General features: G+C 40.2%; 1 protein-coding gene across 2 annotated transcripts in view; it reads right to left on the bottom strand.

The window, feature by feature from the left end:
- The window catches only part of HEPH (hephaestin), a gene marked incomplete at both ends in the record, with an annotated part of 87842 nt that extends 70339 nt beyond the window's left edge, over nucleotides 1-17503 (bottom strand). Inside the window, 7 exons of one of the 2 annotated variants that reach the window (XM_082864783.1) lie at nucleotides 415-551; nucleotides 1719-1887; nucleotides 4051-4305; nucleotides 5388-5570; nucleotides 14040-14252; nucleotides 15223-15467; nucleotides 17307-17503. In XM_082864783.1, coding sequence (XP_082720909.1) covers nucleotides 415-551; nucleotides 1719-1887; nucleotides 4051-4305; nucleotides 5388-5570; nucleotides 14040-14252; nucleotides 15223-15467; nucleotides 17307-17482 — 1378 coding nt within the window. The remainder of the gene's footprint in view (nucleotides 1-414; nucleotides 552-1718; nucleotides 1888-4050; nucleotides 4306-5387; nucleotides 5571-14039; nucleotides 14253-15222; nucleotides 15468-17306) is intronic. The other variant, XM_082864782.1, reaches the window with a different exon arrangement.
- Between the last annotated feature and the right edge of the window lie 1619 nt (nucleotides 17504-19122).

Below are 19122 nucleotides of genomic sequence, written 5' to 3'. Positions count from 1 at the left end.
GCCACAGTAGTGAGAGGCCCGCGTACCGCAAAATAAAAAAAAATAAAAATAAAAAAGTGTGATATGTACAACACTGCTATCAGAAGATGTTCAATGAAAAAAGGTTTCAGTAGCAAAGCAAATATAGAAATGCTATATACTCTACTCCCATTTTGGAGATTCATGATGAACAAAAATAAATCCAAGGCTCTGGGAAGCCCTGCATCAAAGAACACTATTTGACTGTTTAACTTAGTGTTTTGCAGACAAATTCAGACCTATAACACTTTCTCACAAAACACTCATCTCTTGGGACTCACTTTGGGAAATGTTGGTCTAGAGTGTGTTTCTGAGCTGTCATCAGCCTCCAGTTTCTAAGCCCTTCCCAATTCTCTGGCTCTAGTCAATTAAATTCACAAGTTAAGGATTCCTCACCCAGGATTCCAAGATGCTTATCTTCCTCCAGCTGCACCTTTTCCTGGAATGTCTCATCTTGGAAGGCTTCATATCGAACTTTCCAGTAAGTACCCCCGATTCGGCTGGAGCTCTTCTGGAAGAATTTATCTGAGCCACTGGCATATAAGGAGGCAAATTTCAAATTATTTAGCCATGTGTCAAATAGGTTTCCATCTCACCCTTTTTCTCATCAACTTATGGATCTTTGTGATTAGGAAGGACCTCAGAGATCATCCAGGTTAACTTCTACCCACTGAAAGTATTTCCTCTGGTGACAACACAAATTAACAATACACAGCTTCTGCTAGAGCCTTTCCAAGATCAGGGAACTTATTTTCAGAGAAAGCAATTCCTTTTACTGTTGTATAGAAATAGGCTGAAATCTTCTTGCTTGTAAGTTCTAGACACTGGGATCAGTTTTGTTCTCCAGAGTTAAGTAGTCTTACATCTGTCCTTAATCATCCTCAGGTACTCAAGATCCTTTCTTCCCTTAATCAATAATATCTTTCTTTCAAAAATGAAAACCCACTAACTTAACAAGACGAGCTGCAGATTCTTAGAAGCCATGCTGACACCCAAGTGCCTACTTTCCTATGTTTTCTGCAGATTCATTCCATTATGTCCTACTGGAAGAATAAACATGATTGGGTGTCCTAGGATATTTCTCCATAAACTCTCTTAGTCATCTATCAAGTGCCTCTTTTGAAAAACCTTGAATCACTGATAGACCAGTGAGTAAGTATAACTTAAGGCTTAGCAACTGATTAGGGCACTAACCTTCTACTCTATCTTGCCCACATCTGAGTCATGGATGAGGCATGAGAATTTGGAGAAATTCCTTCAAAAGGATGAGCATGGAATGGCCACAGGCAGGTTGCTTCCCCTCTTCCTACACTTCTCAGAGTGCATTTTACACTTCAGCTTAAATGTCTCCTTCAGACTATGGTAAAGAAAGGAAGGAGCAAAGACGTAAATAATTAGTAAATTATTTTAAATGATCCGGTCCCACCTGGACCTTCTTTTCTGCTTGGACTCTTTGCTGGGAATATGACTCTTTGCTTGGACTCTTTGCTGGGAATATGACATAACCATACAAAAAGTTTTATAGCTCCCCAAGAGCAAGCACTTCTGGGGGCTACAAGAATTTGGCTATCAGTTGTGCCATGTAACTTCAGACAAACAATGATTGTGATCCCCAAGTGAAGTGAGAGATTTCTGAGAGGGAATAATAGGTGTGTGTTGTTGGGCCCAGGAGTAGGGAGAGGGAATACACTACCTCTTACCTGCCTGGCTCCCTCAAATTCTTCCCCGTACTCCCATCATGCCCCATTGGGCCGTAGTCCCATTGAATCTCATGGGCCTCAATGAAGTACTGCCGGACTTTGCCTGTGAGTAGGTTCATGGGAGGTGCCATGGAGCAAGACTTGATCTTGTAGAGTGCTTGCATGCCATCTGCAGGAAGAACATCATGGCTAGCTCCATTCCACCCAAAACATCTTCTACCCAGGTGACTCAGCTTTCTCCTTCTCCTAATGTTTCCCCCTTCCACCTTCCACTAGGCTCTTTACCCCTGCCTCCAAATGGGCTACTTTCTCTCACTCCTAAAGAGCCTAGCTGGGAGAGAGAAAGCCTATGTGGGAATTCAAATATCTCCACCTGCTCACCACCATTGACTCATTTACCAGACCCTTGCTCTTGCCTCTGCAAAATGCTTACATTGTAGCAACATCACAGAGCTTGAAGTCAAAATACCTGAGTTCAAGTCCAAGACTTATCCTTATCTATAGGACCTTAGGCAAGTCACTTCCTAGACCTGAGCTTAACCCCTGATTTGTAAATGGGGAGAATAGGGAAATCTACCACACTAGGCCCATGGGAGCATCAAATTTTAAAAGAGGAGTAAGTTATTTGTAAAGTGGGAAGCTCCCAAAGTAATGGAACATCATCTACACATGAAGATGAAGCTTCACACTTGGGACTGTCAGGAAAATTCAGATTCTAAGTAGTGTTTCCAAATGTGGAAGATGTTACATTGAGGCATAATGGTAATGGATGATGCTGTGTTATATTTGCTTGGCTAATTATAGAGGTCATTCAGGTACATTATCTCATCTGAGTCTCACAACATCCCAAGGAGATTTGAAATTTGAAATCAGAAATCAGAGGTATGAAGAAGGAGGAGGTAAGGATATTCATTTTTGTTGAATGTGTACTATATGCCAGGCCCTGTGTCAGGTGATTTACATATGTTATCTCCTTCAGTCCTCATAACTAGCCTATGAAACAGACTTTTAATGTCCCTTTTTGAAGATTAAGAAAATTAAGGATCAGAGAGGTTAAGTAAATTGCCCAAGATTACATAGCTAGTCAGAGGTACAGTTGAGATTTAAGTGCCTATCTTTTAACTGCAAATTTGAGTACTCATTTTCTTCTCTTGTATCCAGGATCTTGGTCTCATCATTCCCCCATCTCTAAGATTCAAAATCCCATTATCTCTCTGAAACCTCATTACAACTTTATATGGTAGGAATCATTATTGCAATCCTCATGAGGAAACATAGACTCAAAAAAGTGATATGTCTTATCAAAGGTAACTAACTGGTGGAACCAGGTTTTGAATCCAGGCTTGTCTGGCTCTAAGGCTTATGTTTGTTTCACTATTGCACTGCATCCCTAACCTCCATCCACATTCATACTCTCTTATCCAGGTACATCTGGTACTGAGGGCAGACCCTGGACAATGGAACATGAATACCTGGCTCCTATTGGGTCAAACTTACCATTTCAGAATCAATATCCCACCAGTCTATAATTCCTCACCTACTCAAATCAACTTTCACATACTCACATATCATTTTCATGACTTTCACTTGATTTACCATACTTCAAATAATTCTAGAAAGTGAGAGCTGAAGATCTTAGAAACTATTTAAACCCAATCCCGTATTTTATATATATATAGCAAATGAAGCATAGAAGTGGGAAGGGATTTTTCCAAAATCACATAGAGATTTCTTCAGTTTTCCACAGAGCTGAGACAACTTGGACCTTCTAATCACCTACCTAATGCCCTTTCCATTGTCTCATAGGTTCCTCTGGTCCTCTGATGTTTCTCACTGCACAGGGCCATTACCTCAACCATTCTTCTTCTAAAAACCAAACCTTCTAAACCTATTGCTGTTGGATTCTAACTAGAGTGTCACTACTTGCCCACAATACTCCATGATCTCCTGAAAAAGCCTTACTCTTCTTTAACTAATTACTCCTTCACTCCCTGTTCAATCAGCAGCAAATACTATCAGGTCTTAATTCCTTAGAATTCTGAGCAAAAAAAAGGCAGCTTAAAAGTTCACTCATCCATTCTTATACCACCTTATGTTAGAGATGGGGAAGATGAAACTCAGAGAGTAATGCCCCAGGTCAACTTGCAATTTAATGGCTGAGCCAGGAAAGAACCTGGAATCCCAGAATTCTAGTCTAATGTTTCATCATTTATATCCAACTATCTCACCTGAAAGACCAATTTTATGTCTCCAGGTCAGAAACCCAGCCTCCTGATAATCATCACTGCCACCTATGTCCTGTATCTGAAAGATCAGAGATGTTGGATCTCACCTTGCAAGTGACTATTCACTTGACAGCTAATTAACCAGGTGCCAGGTTCCCGGGGTACCATCTCAGCAGTCACAAAAGTGGCTGGAAAGATATGAGCCACATCAGTACGGTGGCCTCGGATGGTCAGCATCTGTCCATGGAAGAAAGCTGTGTGGACATCTACCTCGTTGCCCATGCCAAACAAGTGCCAGGCCACACGCTTCTGTGCACACATGCTCAGATCTGGTAAGTTTCCAAAGACAAAGCCATTGATTGCTGCAAAAGAAAATATCAGAGTTAGGAAAGGACAGCCCAATGAGAGAGGCCTTACCATCAGACAATAATAATAGATAACATTTAGATGAGGATTCAAAGAGCACACTGTGCTGACCATATGTATTATCTTATATAAATCTCACAAACATCCCTGGGAAAGAGGCAGAATTCACTGTTATTATGTAAAAAAATGTGAAAATCAAAGCTCAGAGAGCTAAAGTTACTTCTCTCCCAAGACCACAAATCTATTATGTGGTAGAGCCAGGATTCCAACCCAGAAATCTGAGGAAGCTTTCTAAGAAATGGAGTTTATTTTACAAACTTTCTGTCCATCTAAACCAATTTCCTTCTGAAATTTCCACAGGACAGCTGTCAAGTTAGCTAACTAATTATCATAGTTATTACAAGCAATTGGTTTAAAACTAAGGGAAATTTGAGCTGTCCAGGCCATACTTTGCATCTTCCCTCTGAGTTTTCACCTCCCCTTGGGACTCTCTCATTTTGCGCCCACCTCTGTCACCAAGTAAATCACTCCCAAAAATAAATGAAAGCAAAATCACTTACTTTCATTTCTAAACTCAGTTCTCTGTCCATGCCCCAGGCTTTCGTGCCTTTAGTTTGTTTTAAATTTAATTAAGATGGTCAACTCCCTTATGGGAAATCATTTATTTTCTCTACAAAATGTGTAATTTTAACAGTTTGCATCCTTTTTAGAACAAAGAAATGTTCACTAATTATATCAGCAGGCAATCCTCACCAAAGTGACCTGAGCATATAGTATATGACTTTGGAGTCCACAACCTGGGCTATTCCACTTTAGAAAGCAGGGTACCTAATGGCAAGAGCATAGCCTACGCAGTCAGACATATCAGGGTTGGAATTTTAGCTGTGCCATTTATTTTCTGTGTAATCCTAGAGCCTCGGTTTCCTCATGAGTGAAACGGGAAAACCATCTACTACTCATGGTCTTTGTGAGAATTAAAAGGAACAAGGTATGTGAAAACATCCACCAAATGCTAGGCCCAGTGGAGACCCTCCATCAATGTTCACTGTCATAGTGTGGCCACATACTCCCACCTTACCATGCATCCTATTGCTCTCCTGAAAGGTCTCATCTTCTATGTCAACTGAGGCAGGGTCTGAGCAATAAGTGGCAATGTTCTCATTGATATGCCAGCTAAGGTTCTCATCTATCACACTAAAGAGGAGGAAGAAATCATTGTCCACGTCCTGCCGCTGAGGAGGGAAATTCCCATCCAGGGTTCCTAGGGAAAGTAAGAAAAGAGCCTTTAAGAACCTTCTTTCTTGGAAGCAGAGGAAGATGGCAGAAGAGTAAAACGCGGAGATCACCTTCCTCCCCACAGATAAGTCAGAAATACATCTACACGTGGAACTGCTCCTATAGACCACCCACTGAACGCTGGCAGAAGACCTCAGACCTACCAAATGGCAAGAAACTCCCCATGTACCTAGGTGGGTTTAAAAAAAAGAAAAAACAGAAACAAAAGAATAGGGACGGGACCTGCACCAGTGTGAGGGAGCTGTGAAGGAGGAAAGGTTTCCACACACTAGGAAGCCCCTTCGTGGGCAGAGACTGTGGGTGGCTGAGGGGGAAAGCTTTGGAGCCACGGAGGAGAGCACAGCAACAGTGGTGTGAAGGGCAAAGTGGAGAGATTCACGCAGAGAGAATCATTGCCAACCGGCACTCACCAGCCCCAGAGGTTTGTCTGCTCACACGCCGGGGAGGGCGGAGGCTGGGAGCTGAGGATCGGACTTCGGTCAGATCACAGGGACAGGACTGGGGTTGGCGGCGTGAACACAGCCTGGAGGGGTTAGTGCACAATGGCTAGCCGGGAGGGAGTCCGGGAAAAAGTCTGGATCTGCCGAAGAGGCAAGAGACTTTCTCTTCCCTCTTTGTTTCCTGGTACGCGAGGAGAGGGGATTAAGAACGCTGCTTAAAGGAGCTCCAGAGACAGGCGTGAGCCGCGGCTATCAACGCTGACCCCAGAGACGGGCATGAGACGCTAGGGCTGCTGCTACGACCACCGAGAAGCCTGTGTGCAAGCACAGGTCACTAACTACACCTCCCCTCCTGGGAGCCTGTGAAGCCCGTCACTGCCAGGGTCCGGTGATCCAGGGACAAGTTCCCCAGGAGAATGCACGGAGCGCCTCAGGCTGCTGCAACGTCATGCTGGCCTCTGCCGCCGCAGGCTCACGCCACAGCTGTACCCCTCCCTTGTCCCGGCCTGAGTGAGCCAGAGCCCCCGTATCAGCTGCTCCCTTAACCCCATCCTGTCTAAGCACAGAACAGATGCCCTCAGGCGACCTACACGCAGAGGCGGGACCAAATCCAAAGCTGAACCCCAGGAGCTGTGCGAACAAAGAAGAGAAAGGGAAATCCCTCCCAGCAGCCTCAGGAGCAGCGGATTAAACTGCCACAATCAACTTCATGTACCCTGCATCTGAGGAATATGTGAATAGACAACGAATCATCCCATATCGAGAAAGTGGACTTTCAGAGCAAGTTACATTATGTTTTCCCCTTTTCCTCTTTTTGTGAGTGTGTATGCGTATGCTTCAGTGTGAGATTTTGTCTGTATAGTTTTGCTTTCACCATTTATCCTAGGATTCCGTCCTTCCATATGATATTTTTTTTACTTTTTAAAAAAAATATTTCCCTTAATAATTAGTTTTTTAAATAAATTTACTTTATTTTATCTTATTTTATTTTATCCTCCTTCTTTCTTTCTACTTTTTCTCACTTTTATTCTGAGCCATGTGGATGAAGGGCTCTTGGTGCTCCAGCCAGGAGTCAGTGCTGTGCCTCTGAGGTGGGAGAGCCAGCTTCAGGACACTGGTCCACAAGACACCTCCCATCTCCATGTAATCTCAAATGGCGAAAATCTCCCAGAGATCTCCATCTCAACACCAAGACCAAGCTTCCCTCAAGGACCAGCGAATTACAGAGCTAGACATCCTATGCCAAACAACTAGAAAGACAGGAACGCTACCCCATCCATTAGCGGAGAGGCTGCCTAAAATCATAATAAGGCCACAGACATCCCCAAACACACTACCAGACATGGACATGCCCAACAGAAAGAAAAGATCCAGCCTCATCCACCAGAACACAGGCACTATTCCCCTCCATCAGGAAGCCTACACAACCCACTGAACCAACCTTAGCCATGGGGGACAGACACCAAAAACAACAGGAACTACGAACCTTCAGCCTGTGAAAAGGAGACCCCAAACACAGTAAGATAAGCAAAATGAGCAGACAGAAAAACACACAGCAGATGAAGGAGCAAGGTAAAAGCCCACCAGACATAAAAATTGAAGAGGAAATAAGCAGTCTACCTGAAAAAAATTCAGAATATTGATAGTAAAGATGATCCAAAATCTTGGAAATAGAATAGACAAAATGCAAGAAACATTTAACAGGACCTAGAAGAACTAAAGAGGAAAAAAGCAACGATGAACAATGGAATAAATGAAATTAAAAATACTCTACAAGGGATCAATAGCAGAATAACTGAGGCAGAAGAACGGATAAGTGACCTGGAAGATAAAATAGTGGAAATGACTACTGCAGAGCAGAATAAAGAAAAAAGAATGAAAAGAACTGAGGACAGTCTCAGAGACCGCTGGAACAACACTAAACGCACCAACATTCAAATTATAGGGGTTTCAGAAGAAGAAGAGAAAAAGAAAGGGACTGAGAAAATATTTGAAGAGATTATAGTTGAAAATTTCCATAACATGGGAAAGGAAATAGTTAATCAAGTCCAGGAAGCACAGAGAGTCCCATACAGGAAAAATCCAAGGAGAAACCCGCCAACACACATATTAATCAAACTATCAAAAATTAAATACACAGAAAACATACTAAAATCAGCAAGGGAAAAACAACAAATAACACACAAGGGAATCCCCATAAGGTTAACAGCTGATCTTTCAGCAGAAACACTGCAAGCCAGAAGGGAATGGCAGGACATATTTACAGTGATGAAGGAGAAAACCTGCAACCAAGATTACTCTACCAAGAAAGGATCTCATTCAGATTTGATGGAGAAATTAAAAGCTTTATAAGCAAGCAAAAGCTGAGAGAGTGCAGCACCAACAAACCAGCTTTAGAACAAATGCTAAAGGAACTTCTCTAGGCAAGAAACACAAGACAAGAAAAAGACATACAATAACAAACCCAAAACAATTAATAAAATGGGAATAGGAACATACATATTGATAATTACCTTAAGTAAATGGACTAAATGCTCCCACTAAAAGACACAGACTGGCTGAATGGATACAGAAACATGACCCATATATATGCTGTCTACAAGAGACCCACTTCAGACCTAGGGACACATACATACTGAAAGTGAGGGGATGGAAAAAGATATTCCATGCAAATGGAAATCAAAAGAAAGCTGGAGTAGCAATTCTCATATCAGACAAATTAGAGTTTAAAATAAAGACTATTATAAGAGACAAAGAAAGACAGTACATAATGATCAAGGGATTGATCCAAGAAGAAGATATAACAATTGTAAATATTTATGCACCCAACATGGGTGGACCTCAATACATAATGCAAATACTAACAGCCATAAAAGAGGAAATCGACAGTTAACAATCATAGTAGGGGACTTTAACACCCCACTGTCGCCAATGGATAGATCATCCAAACTGAAAATAAATAAGGAAACACAAGCTTTAAATGATATATTAAAAAGATGGACTTAAGCGATATTTATAGGACATTCATTCAAAAAGCAACCGAATACACACTTTTCTCAAGTGCTCATGGAACATTCTCCAGGAGAGATCATATCTTGGGTCACAAATCAAGCCTTGGTAAATTTAAGAAATTTGAAATCGTATGAAGAATCTTTTCTGATCCCAATGCTATGAGACTAGATATAAATTACTGGAAAAGATCTGTAAAAAATACAAGTACATGGAGGCTAAATGAAACACTACTTAATAACCAAGAGATCACTGAATAAATCAAAGAGGAAATCAAAAACAATTGACAATGCAGACACAACGACCCAAAACCTATGTGATGCAGCAAAAGCAGCTCTAAGAGGGAAGTTTATAGCAATACATTCCTACCTTAAGAAACAGGAAGCATCTCAAAGAAACAACCTAACCTTACACCTAAAGAAATTAGAGAAAGAAGAAGAACAACAACAACAAAAAAATTAGCAGAGGGAAAGAAATCATAAAGATCAGATCAGAAATAAATGAAAAAGAAATGAAGGAAATGATAGCAAAGATCAATAAAACTAAAAGCTGGGTCTTTGAGAAGATAAACAAAATTGATAAACCATTAGCAGACTCATCAAGAAAAACAGGGAGAAGACACAGAGAAATAGAAATGAAAAAGGAGTAGTAACAACTGACACTGCAGAAATACAAAGGATCATGAGAGATTACTACAAGCAACTGTATGCCAATGAACTGGACGACCTGGAAGAAATGGACAAATTCTTAGAAACGCACAACCTACTGAGAGTGAACCAGGAAGAAATATACAATATGAACATATCAATCACAAGCACTGAAATTGAAACTGTGATTAAAAATCTTCCAACAAACAAAAGCCCAGTACCAGATGGCTTCATAGACGAATTCTATCAAACATTTATAGAAGAGCTAACACCTATCCTTCTCAAATTCTTCTAAAATATTGCAGATGGAGGAACAGTCCCAAACCCATTCTATGAGGCCACCATCACACTGATACCAAAACCAGACAAAGATGTCACAAACAAAAAAATCTACAGGCCAGTATCACTGATGAACATAGATGCAAAAATCCTCAACAAAATACTAGCAAACAGAATCCAACAGCACATTAAAATGATCATACACCATGATCAAGTGGGATTTATTCCAGGAATGCAAGGAGTTTTCAACATACACATAACAATCAACGTGATACACCATATTAACAAGTGAAGGAAAACAACCATATGATCATCTCAATAGATGCAGAGAAAGCTTTTGAGAAAATTCAACACCAATTTATGATAAAAACCCTGCAAAAGTAGGAACAGAGAGAACTTTCCTCAACATAATAAAGGCCAAATATGACAAACCCACAGCCAACTTCGTCCTCAATGTTGAAAAACTGAAACCATTTCCACTAAGATCAGGAACAAGACAAGACTGCTCACTCTCACCACTCTTATTCAACATAGTTTTGGAAATTTTAGCCACAGCAATCAGAGAAGAAAAAGAAATACAATGAATCCAAATCAGGATAGAAGAAGTAAAGCTGTCACTGTTTGCAGCTGACATGATACTCTACATAGAGAATCCTAAAGATGCTACCAGAAAACTACTAGAGCTAATCAATGAATTTGGTAAAGTAGCAGGATAAAAAATTAATGCACAGAAATCTCTTGCATTCCTATACACTAATGATGATATATCTGAAAGTGAAATTAAGAAAACACTCCTATTTTCCACTGCAACAAATAGAATAAAATATCTAGGAATAAACCTACGTCAGGAGACAAAAGACCTTTATGCAGAAAATTATAAGACACTGATAAAAGAAATTAAAGATGATACAAAGATATGGAGAGATATACCATGTTCTTGGATTGGAAGAATCAACATTGTGAAAATGACTCTACTACCCAAAGCAATCTACAGATTCAATGCAATCCGTATCAAACTACCACTGGCATTTGTCACAGAACTAGAACAAAAAATTTCACAATTTGTAGGGAAACAGAAAAGACCCCATATAGCCAAAGCAATCTTGAGAATGAAAAATGCTGGAATCAGGCTCCCTGACTTCATACTATACTACAAAGCTACAGTAATCAAGACAGTATGGTACTGTCACATAAACAGAAATACAGATCAATGGAACAGGATAGAAAACCCAGAGATAAACCCATGCACATATGGTCACCTTATCTTTGATAAAGGAAGCAAGAATATACAGTGGATAATAGACAGCCTCTTCCCGTGAGCCATGGCTGCTGAGCCTGCGCGTCCAGAGCCTGTGCTCCACAGCAGGAGAGGCCACAATGGTGAGAGGCCCGCATACAGCAAAAAAAAAAAAAAAAAAAAAAGACAGCCTCTTCAATAAGTGGTGCTGGGAAAACTGGACAGGTACATGTAAAAGTATGAAATTAGAACACTCCCTAACACCATACACAAAAATTAACTAAAAATGGATTCAAGACCTAAATGTAAGGCCAGAAACTATCAAACTCTTAGAGGAAAACATAGACAGAACACTCTATGACATAAATCACAGCAAGATCCTTTTTGACCCACCTCCTAGAGAAATGGAAATAAAAACAAAAATAAAAAAATGGGATATAATGAAACTTACAAGCTTTTGCACAGCAAAGGAAACGGTAAACAAGACCAAAAGACAACCCTCAGAATGGGAGAAAATATTTGCTAATGAAGCAACTGACAAAGGACTAATCTCCACAATTTACAAGCAGCTCATGCAGCTCAATAACAACAACAAAAAAAAACCCAATACAAAAATGGGCAGAAGACCTAAATAGACATTTCTTCAAAGAAGATATACAGATTGCCAACAAACACATGAAAGAATGCTCAACATCATTAATCATTAGAGAAATGCAAATCAAAACTACAATGAGATATCATCTCACACCAGTCAGAATGGCCATCATCAAAAAATCTAGAAACAATAAATGCTGGAGAGGGTGTGGAGAAAAGGGAACACTCTTGCACTGCTTGTGGGAATGTGAATTGGTTTAGCCACTATGGAGAACAGTATGGAGGTTCCTTATAAAACTACAAATAGCACTACCATATGACCCAGCAATCCCACTACTGGGCATATACCTTGAGAAAACCAAAATTCAAAAAGAGTGATGTACCAAAATGTTCATTGCAGCTCTATTTACAACAGCCCAGAGATGGAAACAACGTAAGTGCTCATCAACAGATGAATGGATAAAGAAGATGTGTCACATATATACAATGGAATATTACTCAGCCATAAAAAGAAATGAAATTGAGCTATTTGTAATGAGGTGGATAGACCTAGAGTCTGTCATACAGAGTGAAGTAAGTCAGAAAGAGAAATACAAATACTGTATGCTAACACATATATATGGAATCTAAGAAAAAAAAAAGTCATGAAGAACCTAGATGTAAGTTGGGAATAAAGACCCAGACCTACTAGAGAATGGACTTGAGGATATGGGGAAGGGGAAGTGTAAGCTGTGACAAAGTAAGAGAATGGCATGGACATATATACACTACAGGACATAAAATAGATAGCTAGTGGGAAGCCGCCACATAGCTCAGGGAGATCAGCTCGGTCGTTTGTGACAACCTAGAGGGGTAGGATAGGGAGGGTGGGAGGGAGGGAGTTGCAAGAGGGAAGAGATATGTGAACATATATATATGTATAACTGATTCACTTTGTTATAAAGCAGAAAGTAACACACCATTGTAAAGCAATTATACCCCAGTAAATATGTTAAAAAAAAAAGAAGATGTGGCACATATATACAATGGAATATTACTCTGCCATAAAAAGAAACGAAATTGAGTTATTTGTAGTGAGGTGGATGGACCTGGAGTCTCTCATACAAAGTGAAGTAAGTCAGAAAGAGAAAAACAAATATCATATGCTAACACATATATATGGAATCTAAGAAAAAAAAAGTCATGAAGAACCTAGGTGTAAGTTGGGAATAAAGACCCAGACCTACTAGAGAATGGACTTGAGGATATGGGGAAGGGGAAGGGGAAGCTGTGACAAAGTAAGAGAATGGCATGGACATATATACACTACCAGACGTAAAATAGATAGCTAGTGGGAAGCCGCCACATAGCTCAGGGAGATCAGCTCGGTCGTTTGTGACAACCTAGAGGGGTAGGATAGGGAGGGTGGGAGGGAGGGAGTTGCAAGAGGGAAGAGATATGTGAACATATATATATGTATAACTGATTAACTTTGTTATGAAGCAGAAACTAACACACCACTGTAAAGCAGTTATACTAGAATAAAGATGTTAAAAAAACCTTTATTTAGCAACAGTTAGCTGTAAGGGGTACTCATAAGTAAAGGATAGAAAGAGAGGGGCCTTAAGAGTCTATCAGCAACAGAAAAGTAGGTAGAGACTTCTGCTGCTAATTTGTATTTCTGAATTCTCCACATGAAACCACCAATTCAGTTGAGCCTGTGACTTGAAGATGAGGTACATAGGATCTAGAATAATTCCTTCCCACCATCCCTGCCTATGTCTTCAACTCAGGGCCTTGATCTAACCACACTCCTGTAACACACAGGTCTTCAGGCCTGACTACACCTTAAACATACCATATTTCAAACGAAACCCACAATCCTCCCCAAATTCTGATGACTACACTTTCAATCCTATCCAACAGGCTATTAACACATACCTTGGTCTTATGTAACTTGACATCCATCATTACTAATTCGAGTTTTTTAAGTAAAATAAGAAAAAAAGAAAGTAGCAAAGTGTTTTTAAGTATTTTGTTTCTGTTTTTTGTTTGTTTTTAGAAAAAAAGTAGTGAAATAGAAAAAACAGTGAAAAAGGAAGTTTGGCAGGATTTATTCCTGTTAATAAACTAGGGTGCTAAATTAACACTCCCCAGCCTGCTGCTTAATATGTAGGTGAGTCAACAATATCACTGCTTCCCCTAGATATCCCAAACTGTATCTCACAGCTCACATTTGGGGCTTATACCTCTTTTACAGGTTATAAGGGGTCCAATAAGGCCAGTAGCAATGTCTCGTGGAGCATCTACGTGAGAATGATAGATCCAGGTGAGGCACGCTGGGTCAGCATCAGTGGGTGCATGGCCTTCTGGAATGGTCCAGTTGTAGATGTGGCTGCCTCCCGGGGGAACAGAGTCATCAGCTTTCAGCCAACCAGAGGAACCATCTGGATATAAGGATCCTAGAAAATGAAATTGCATATGTTTAGTCCCAGGGTGAGTGAGAAGGAGCCTGGCAGATGTAGAAGCCAGGAGAGGGATGTATGGAATACCTAGTTCCAGTCTTGTGGAAGGTAGAGTTCTAAAGTTCAGCACAGTGTTCCTCACAACCTAAGGAAGGCACAGATTCAGGTAATATCTAGCCAAGAAACCTAGACCTCAAATCAACAGTGGGTAGAATGCTAGCAGCCCTTGGGGAAGGAGCTATGACCATAGAAAGTGTTATACAGCCTAACCTAGTAAGGCTCTAGTGCAAAGCCAATGGAGGCAAGAGAGAAGAAAATATTCCCTTCCTTCAAGCACTCACTTTGAAAAACAGAAAGCAGACAATCACAGAATTTCCATTTAAAAGCAACTTAGTGATCAATTGATCTATTCCCATGTTATGAAAGAGAAAACAGAGGAAAAATAACTTGTCCACAGGGAGTTAATGGTCAAGTCAAGACCTTCTGAGTTTGCTCTCTATTCCCCTCACTCACCGTTGTGTCAGTACTATAGGCCATTGGGCCTGGGATAGTAGGAGATACAGATGAGTAAACTGATCTCCCTCTTAAGAAAAACAATGGGCCTTTTGGAAGACTGTGGCACAAGAATAATGCTCCCTTACATTCACAGAACACCCCTCTCTTTTCAAAACACAGTCAAATATTTTACGGAAATGCCATTCAAGTAATTCTTTGTGATAAAAGGTAAATTGAATCTCTACATTCTTAATGAAGAATTTGAGGTTCAGAGAGGGACAGTGACTTGCCCAAAGTGACAGTGTGTGAATAGCAGAACTGATAACAGTACCCAGCCATATTTTCTCTGAGGAGAGTCCCTGCCACTTCAGATCAAAAAGGAACACTATCTTCATTCCCAGCTCCTCTCCCATGGCAGTAAAGAAAAAGCGATATTTGTTGTAGGTAGGAGAAAAAGGATGGGCTGATTTACCTTCTGAGTCTTTCTCATAGAAAACACCATGAGGGTGGATTGTGTAGGGACGAGTGGCAAAATTCTTCAGGTGGATAAGAATAATATCTCCCACCTCAGCCTTCAACACTGGCCCCAGGAAGCCCAGCCAGGCTGGCTGAACCATTTCATCCATGTATGAACCATCCCTGTATTCCTTGTAGATGGTCTTCTTGTAGCTGCTCCCTATTCGGTTCTTGTCAGACTTCAGGAAGTTGGAAGCTACTCTGGGAAGGAAGGAAAGGGAAAGTCACAATTTTGCCTTTTTCCAGAGGTGGCTGACCAAAATGTGTCCATCTTTGTTTAGGGCAAAACAAGAGGAAATGGGATTGTACTGATCAAAACATGAAATCTTTACGTTAGAATCTAATTGTTAGACAATGAGAAGTATTAAGTTAAACCATATGAATTTGCTGATATCTGAGCAATTTTAACCTACAAAATAGACAATTTCACTCAGTAAATCCTAATATATAATAATGTGGAGGCAACCAACTATGGACAGACTCTTTTTAAGTGATCAACTCCCTATCCAGGTGGCCTAACTTAGTGCTGCCCTTCTGTATATGGGAAGTCTTATAACATAGTGGTTAAGTTCACAAACTCTGGAGCCAGGGAGTTTCAATTAAATGCCAATATTGCCATTTCCAAATCTGTAGGACTTTGAGCAGGTTACTTAACTTCTCTATGCATATTTTCTCCATCTGTAAAAGGAGATAACCATGGTACCACTTATTACTGGTGACTAAAATAATTAAAATACATAAAGAATTTAGAAAAGTACCTGGAAAATAGTAAAATCTTAATAAATGTTAACTATTACTTCAAGGTATTGGAGAAGGGGATAACAAAGTTATCCCTCAAAGATACTTTTAATACAGACTCTGTGACGCCAAAACTAGATGAGTAGAAAAATGGTTTGTTAAAAAAGAGAGCTGTTTTTCTTACTCTAATTCTTCCTAGAGAGCTCTGAGATGTTACAGTCAACTTTGGAAAACTTTGAGGCTTTGGAGAGACAAATCAATTCATGATCACAAAAGATTTTTTAATACATAAATTCGATTTTTTTCAATGGGCATTTGTGGAACACCTGCAAAGCTCTAAAATCAAGAAAGGTTAATCCTGGGCTTCCCTGGTGGCTCAGTGGTTGAGAGTCTGCCTGCCGATGCAGGGGATACCGGTTCGTGCCCCAGTCCGGGAAGATCCCACATGCTGTGGAGCGGCTGGGCCCGTGAGCCATGGCCGCTGAGCCTGCGCGTCCAGAGCCTGTGCTCTGCAACGGGAGAGGCCACAACAGTGAGAGGCCCGCGTACCGCAAAAAAAAAAAAAAAAAAAAAAGAAAGGGTAATCCTGTAGGATCTGTGAGAGGCAGAATGGTGAGAAGAGTACCAGCTTTGCATCCACATTACTCAGGTTCAAATCCTAGCTGTCCGTTTACTAGCTCTTGGACTTGAGCAAGTCATTTGATCTCCCTGAGCCTCAGTTTTTTCATCTATAAGATGAGAATATTCATACTCACCTCCTAAAGTTTCTGTAAGAATTAGGTGGGACAAAGTATATAAATTTCTAGTACAGTACCTGTCACAAAGTGTTACATAAGTGATAGCTATTGCTGTTATTTCCTTGATTGTAAGGCTGATCTTATTTTTTCTCATTTTTACATATCTTAAATCAGTATAGTTCCACTGAACTATGGCAGCATACATATACTACACACATCTTACAAACACTGTATATATATCATGTTTTTTCTTGCTTAAAAGCTAAATACCTATTATTAAAAGAGCATTGTGGATATCACCTTAGAATCAAGGCAATGTGGAATGACCTTTAGGACCCTAAAAATACTTAGGCATCTCACTGTGGAAAAGCGAACTCCATATGGGATACTGGCTCCTGAGTCAACTAGTTGTCTTCTCAGGAAATGTATCACTGGGCTTATGGCCCAGAGAGATCAGGAGCTGGCTGCAACCACACCCTGGGGAAAGGTCTTCAAGAGCTACCTATTGACCTCAAGAGTGCCCCTCCCTAACTCCATCTTTAATTCCACAAGAGATTAAACCTACGTGTCACTGTCCAGAGGCTGGTTCGTGATGACATTCCTTCCCTTAGGAGCATAGTTCCACTGCACGTCCTGGATGCCCAGATAGTAGACTCTAGTGGCCCCATCAGTCAGTCGGGGCCACAAGGGTTGCACGAACAGCAGAGCCCATAGAAGATGGCCTGGCTCCATGGCCCACATTACTCTGGGAAACAGGCAAATGAATAGCTGTCGGTATAGAAGAAAGAGAACAAAGGGGCTTTGCATGTGTCTCGAAAAGTAAAGAGGCAAGAGCCAGACTGAGTGACTGAGAAAACAAAAACCGATTAGCCTAGAATCTCTGCCTTACCTTTTTCCTTTCAACAAGTGTTCAAGGATCTCTACACATTGGACTTTGGAGGGCAAAGTTAAAAATCACTTGTACTGACAATTGTGTATCACTTTCTTCAGAAGAGAAATCTGGATCCATTTTCTTCAGCAATGTAGAAAGAAGAATATACTCTAGCCCAAAAATTAGGAAACAGGCATCAGTAGCCCGAATGAGCCACTGACTCACTCGGTACCCAAATCAGGTCACTAATTCTCCCTGTGTCTCTGTTTTCACCATTGTCACTTTCCATCCTCTATGAACTGTGTTTAAAAACAAATGAGAATTCACCAAAATACATTTATTAGGATGTTCATAGACCCAAACTGGAAACAGTCAATATGTCCATGAACACAATAATGGATGAGTAGATGATATTTTATTCATATAATGGAATTCTATATAAATGGTAATGAGCAAACTAACACTATACATGAAAATATGGATGCCTCTCACAAATACAATGGTGCAGAAAGAAACGAGACACAAAGGGTACATATTGTATGATTTCATTTATATAAAGTACAAAATCAGGCAAAACTAATCTATGCTGTTAGAAGCCAGGATAATGTTTTCTCTTAAGGTAGGGATCAGTGACTAGTAAGGCAGAGGAGGAAGGCTTCTAGGAAATGTTCTGTTTCTTGATTTACTTACTGGTTACATGGGTACGTTCAGTTTGTGAAAATACACTGAGCTGTGAACTTAGCACATTTATCAGAAGAAATGTTCTCTGCTGGTTCTCTGCCATGCACAAATCCATTTAATGTGTCCAATCTTGAATCAGAGTTAGAACTAAGCTTCTAACCTTTCATTCTGATACATCAGCCAGGCAGTTAGACTTTTGGGGGCTGATATGAAGCACTCAGTCATACTATACACAGCCACAGTCAATCCCAGAAACACAGGCGACATAACATAAACACAAATATACATACACTTGCATGCATATACATAGACACATGCAGTCTTATCTAAAAGCAGAGATGCAGACACTTTCATCCACACTAGAACCACAGTGTCACACAGAACCTTAGTCACTTTCAAAATAATAATAACCTACAATGGAAAAGAATCTGAAAACGTATATATATATATATATATATATATAACTGAATCTCTTTACTGTACACCAGAAACACAACATTGTAAATCAACTATGCTTCAATTAAAAAATAATAAAAATAAATATTTATAGTGTGTGCATGACATGTCAGACATTGTTCTAAGTGCTTTACAGATTAAATCATTCAATCTTCACAGCAACACTATGAAGCAGATGCCATTATTATCCCCATATTATAGAAGGAGAAACCGCAGAACAGCAGTATAAGATAATTTGTCCAAGTTTACCTAGTTAACAATCAGTAGAGTTGGGTTGTGAGCTCAGGGAAGTATAGGTCCAGTGTCTATGCTTTTTTTTTTAATTGAAGTATAGGTGACTTACTATATTATGTTAGTTTCAGGTATACATGTT

Source organism: Leucopleurus acutus (assembly GCF_964270905.1).
Source record: "Leucopleurus acutus genome assembly, chromosome: X".
NCBI lineage: Eukaryota > Metazoa > Chordata > Mammalia > Artiodactyla > Delphinidae > Leucopleurus > Leucopleurus acutus.
Note: the sequence above shows the minus strand (reverse complement) of the source record. Positions and strands in the feature narration are given on the sequence as shown.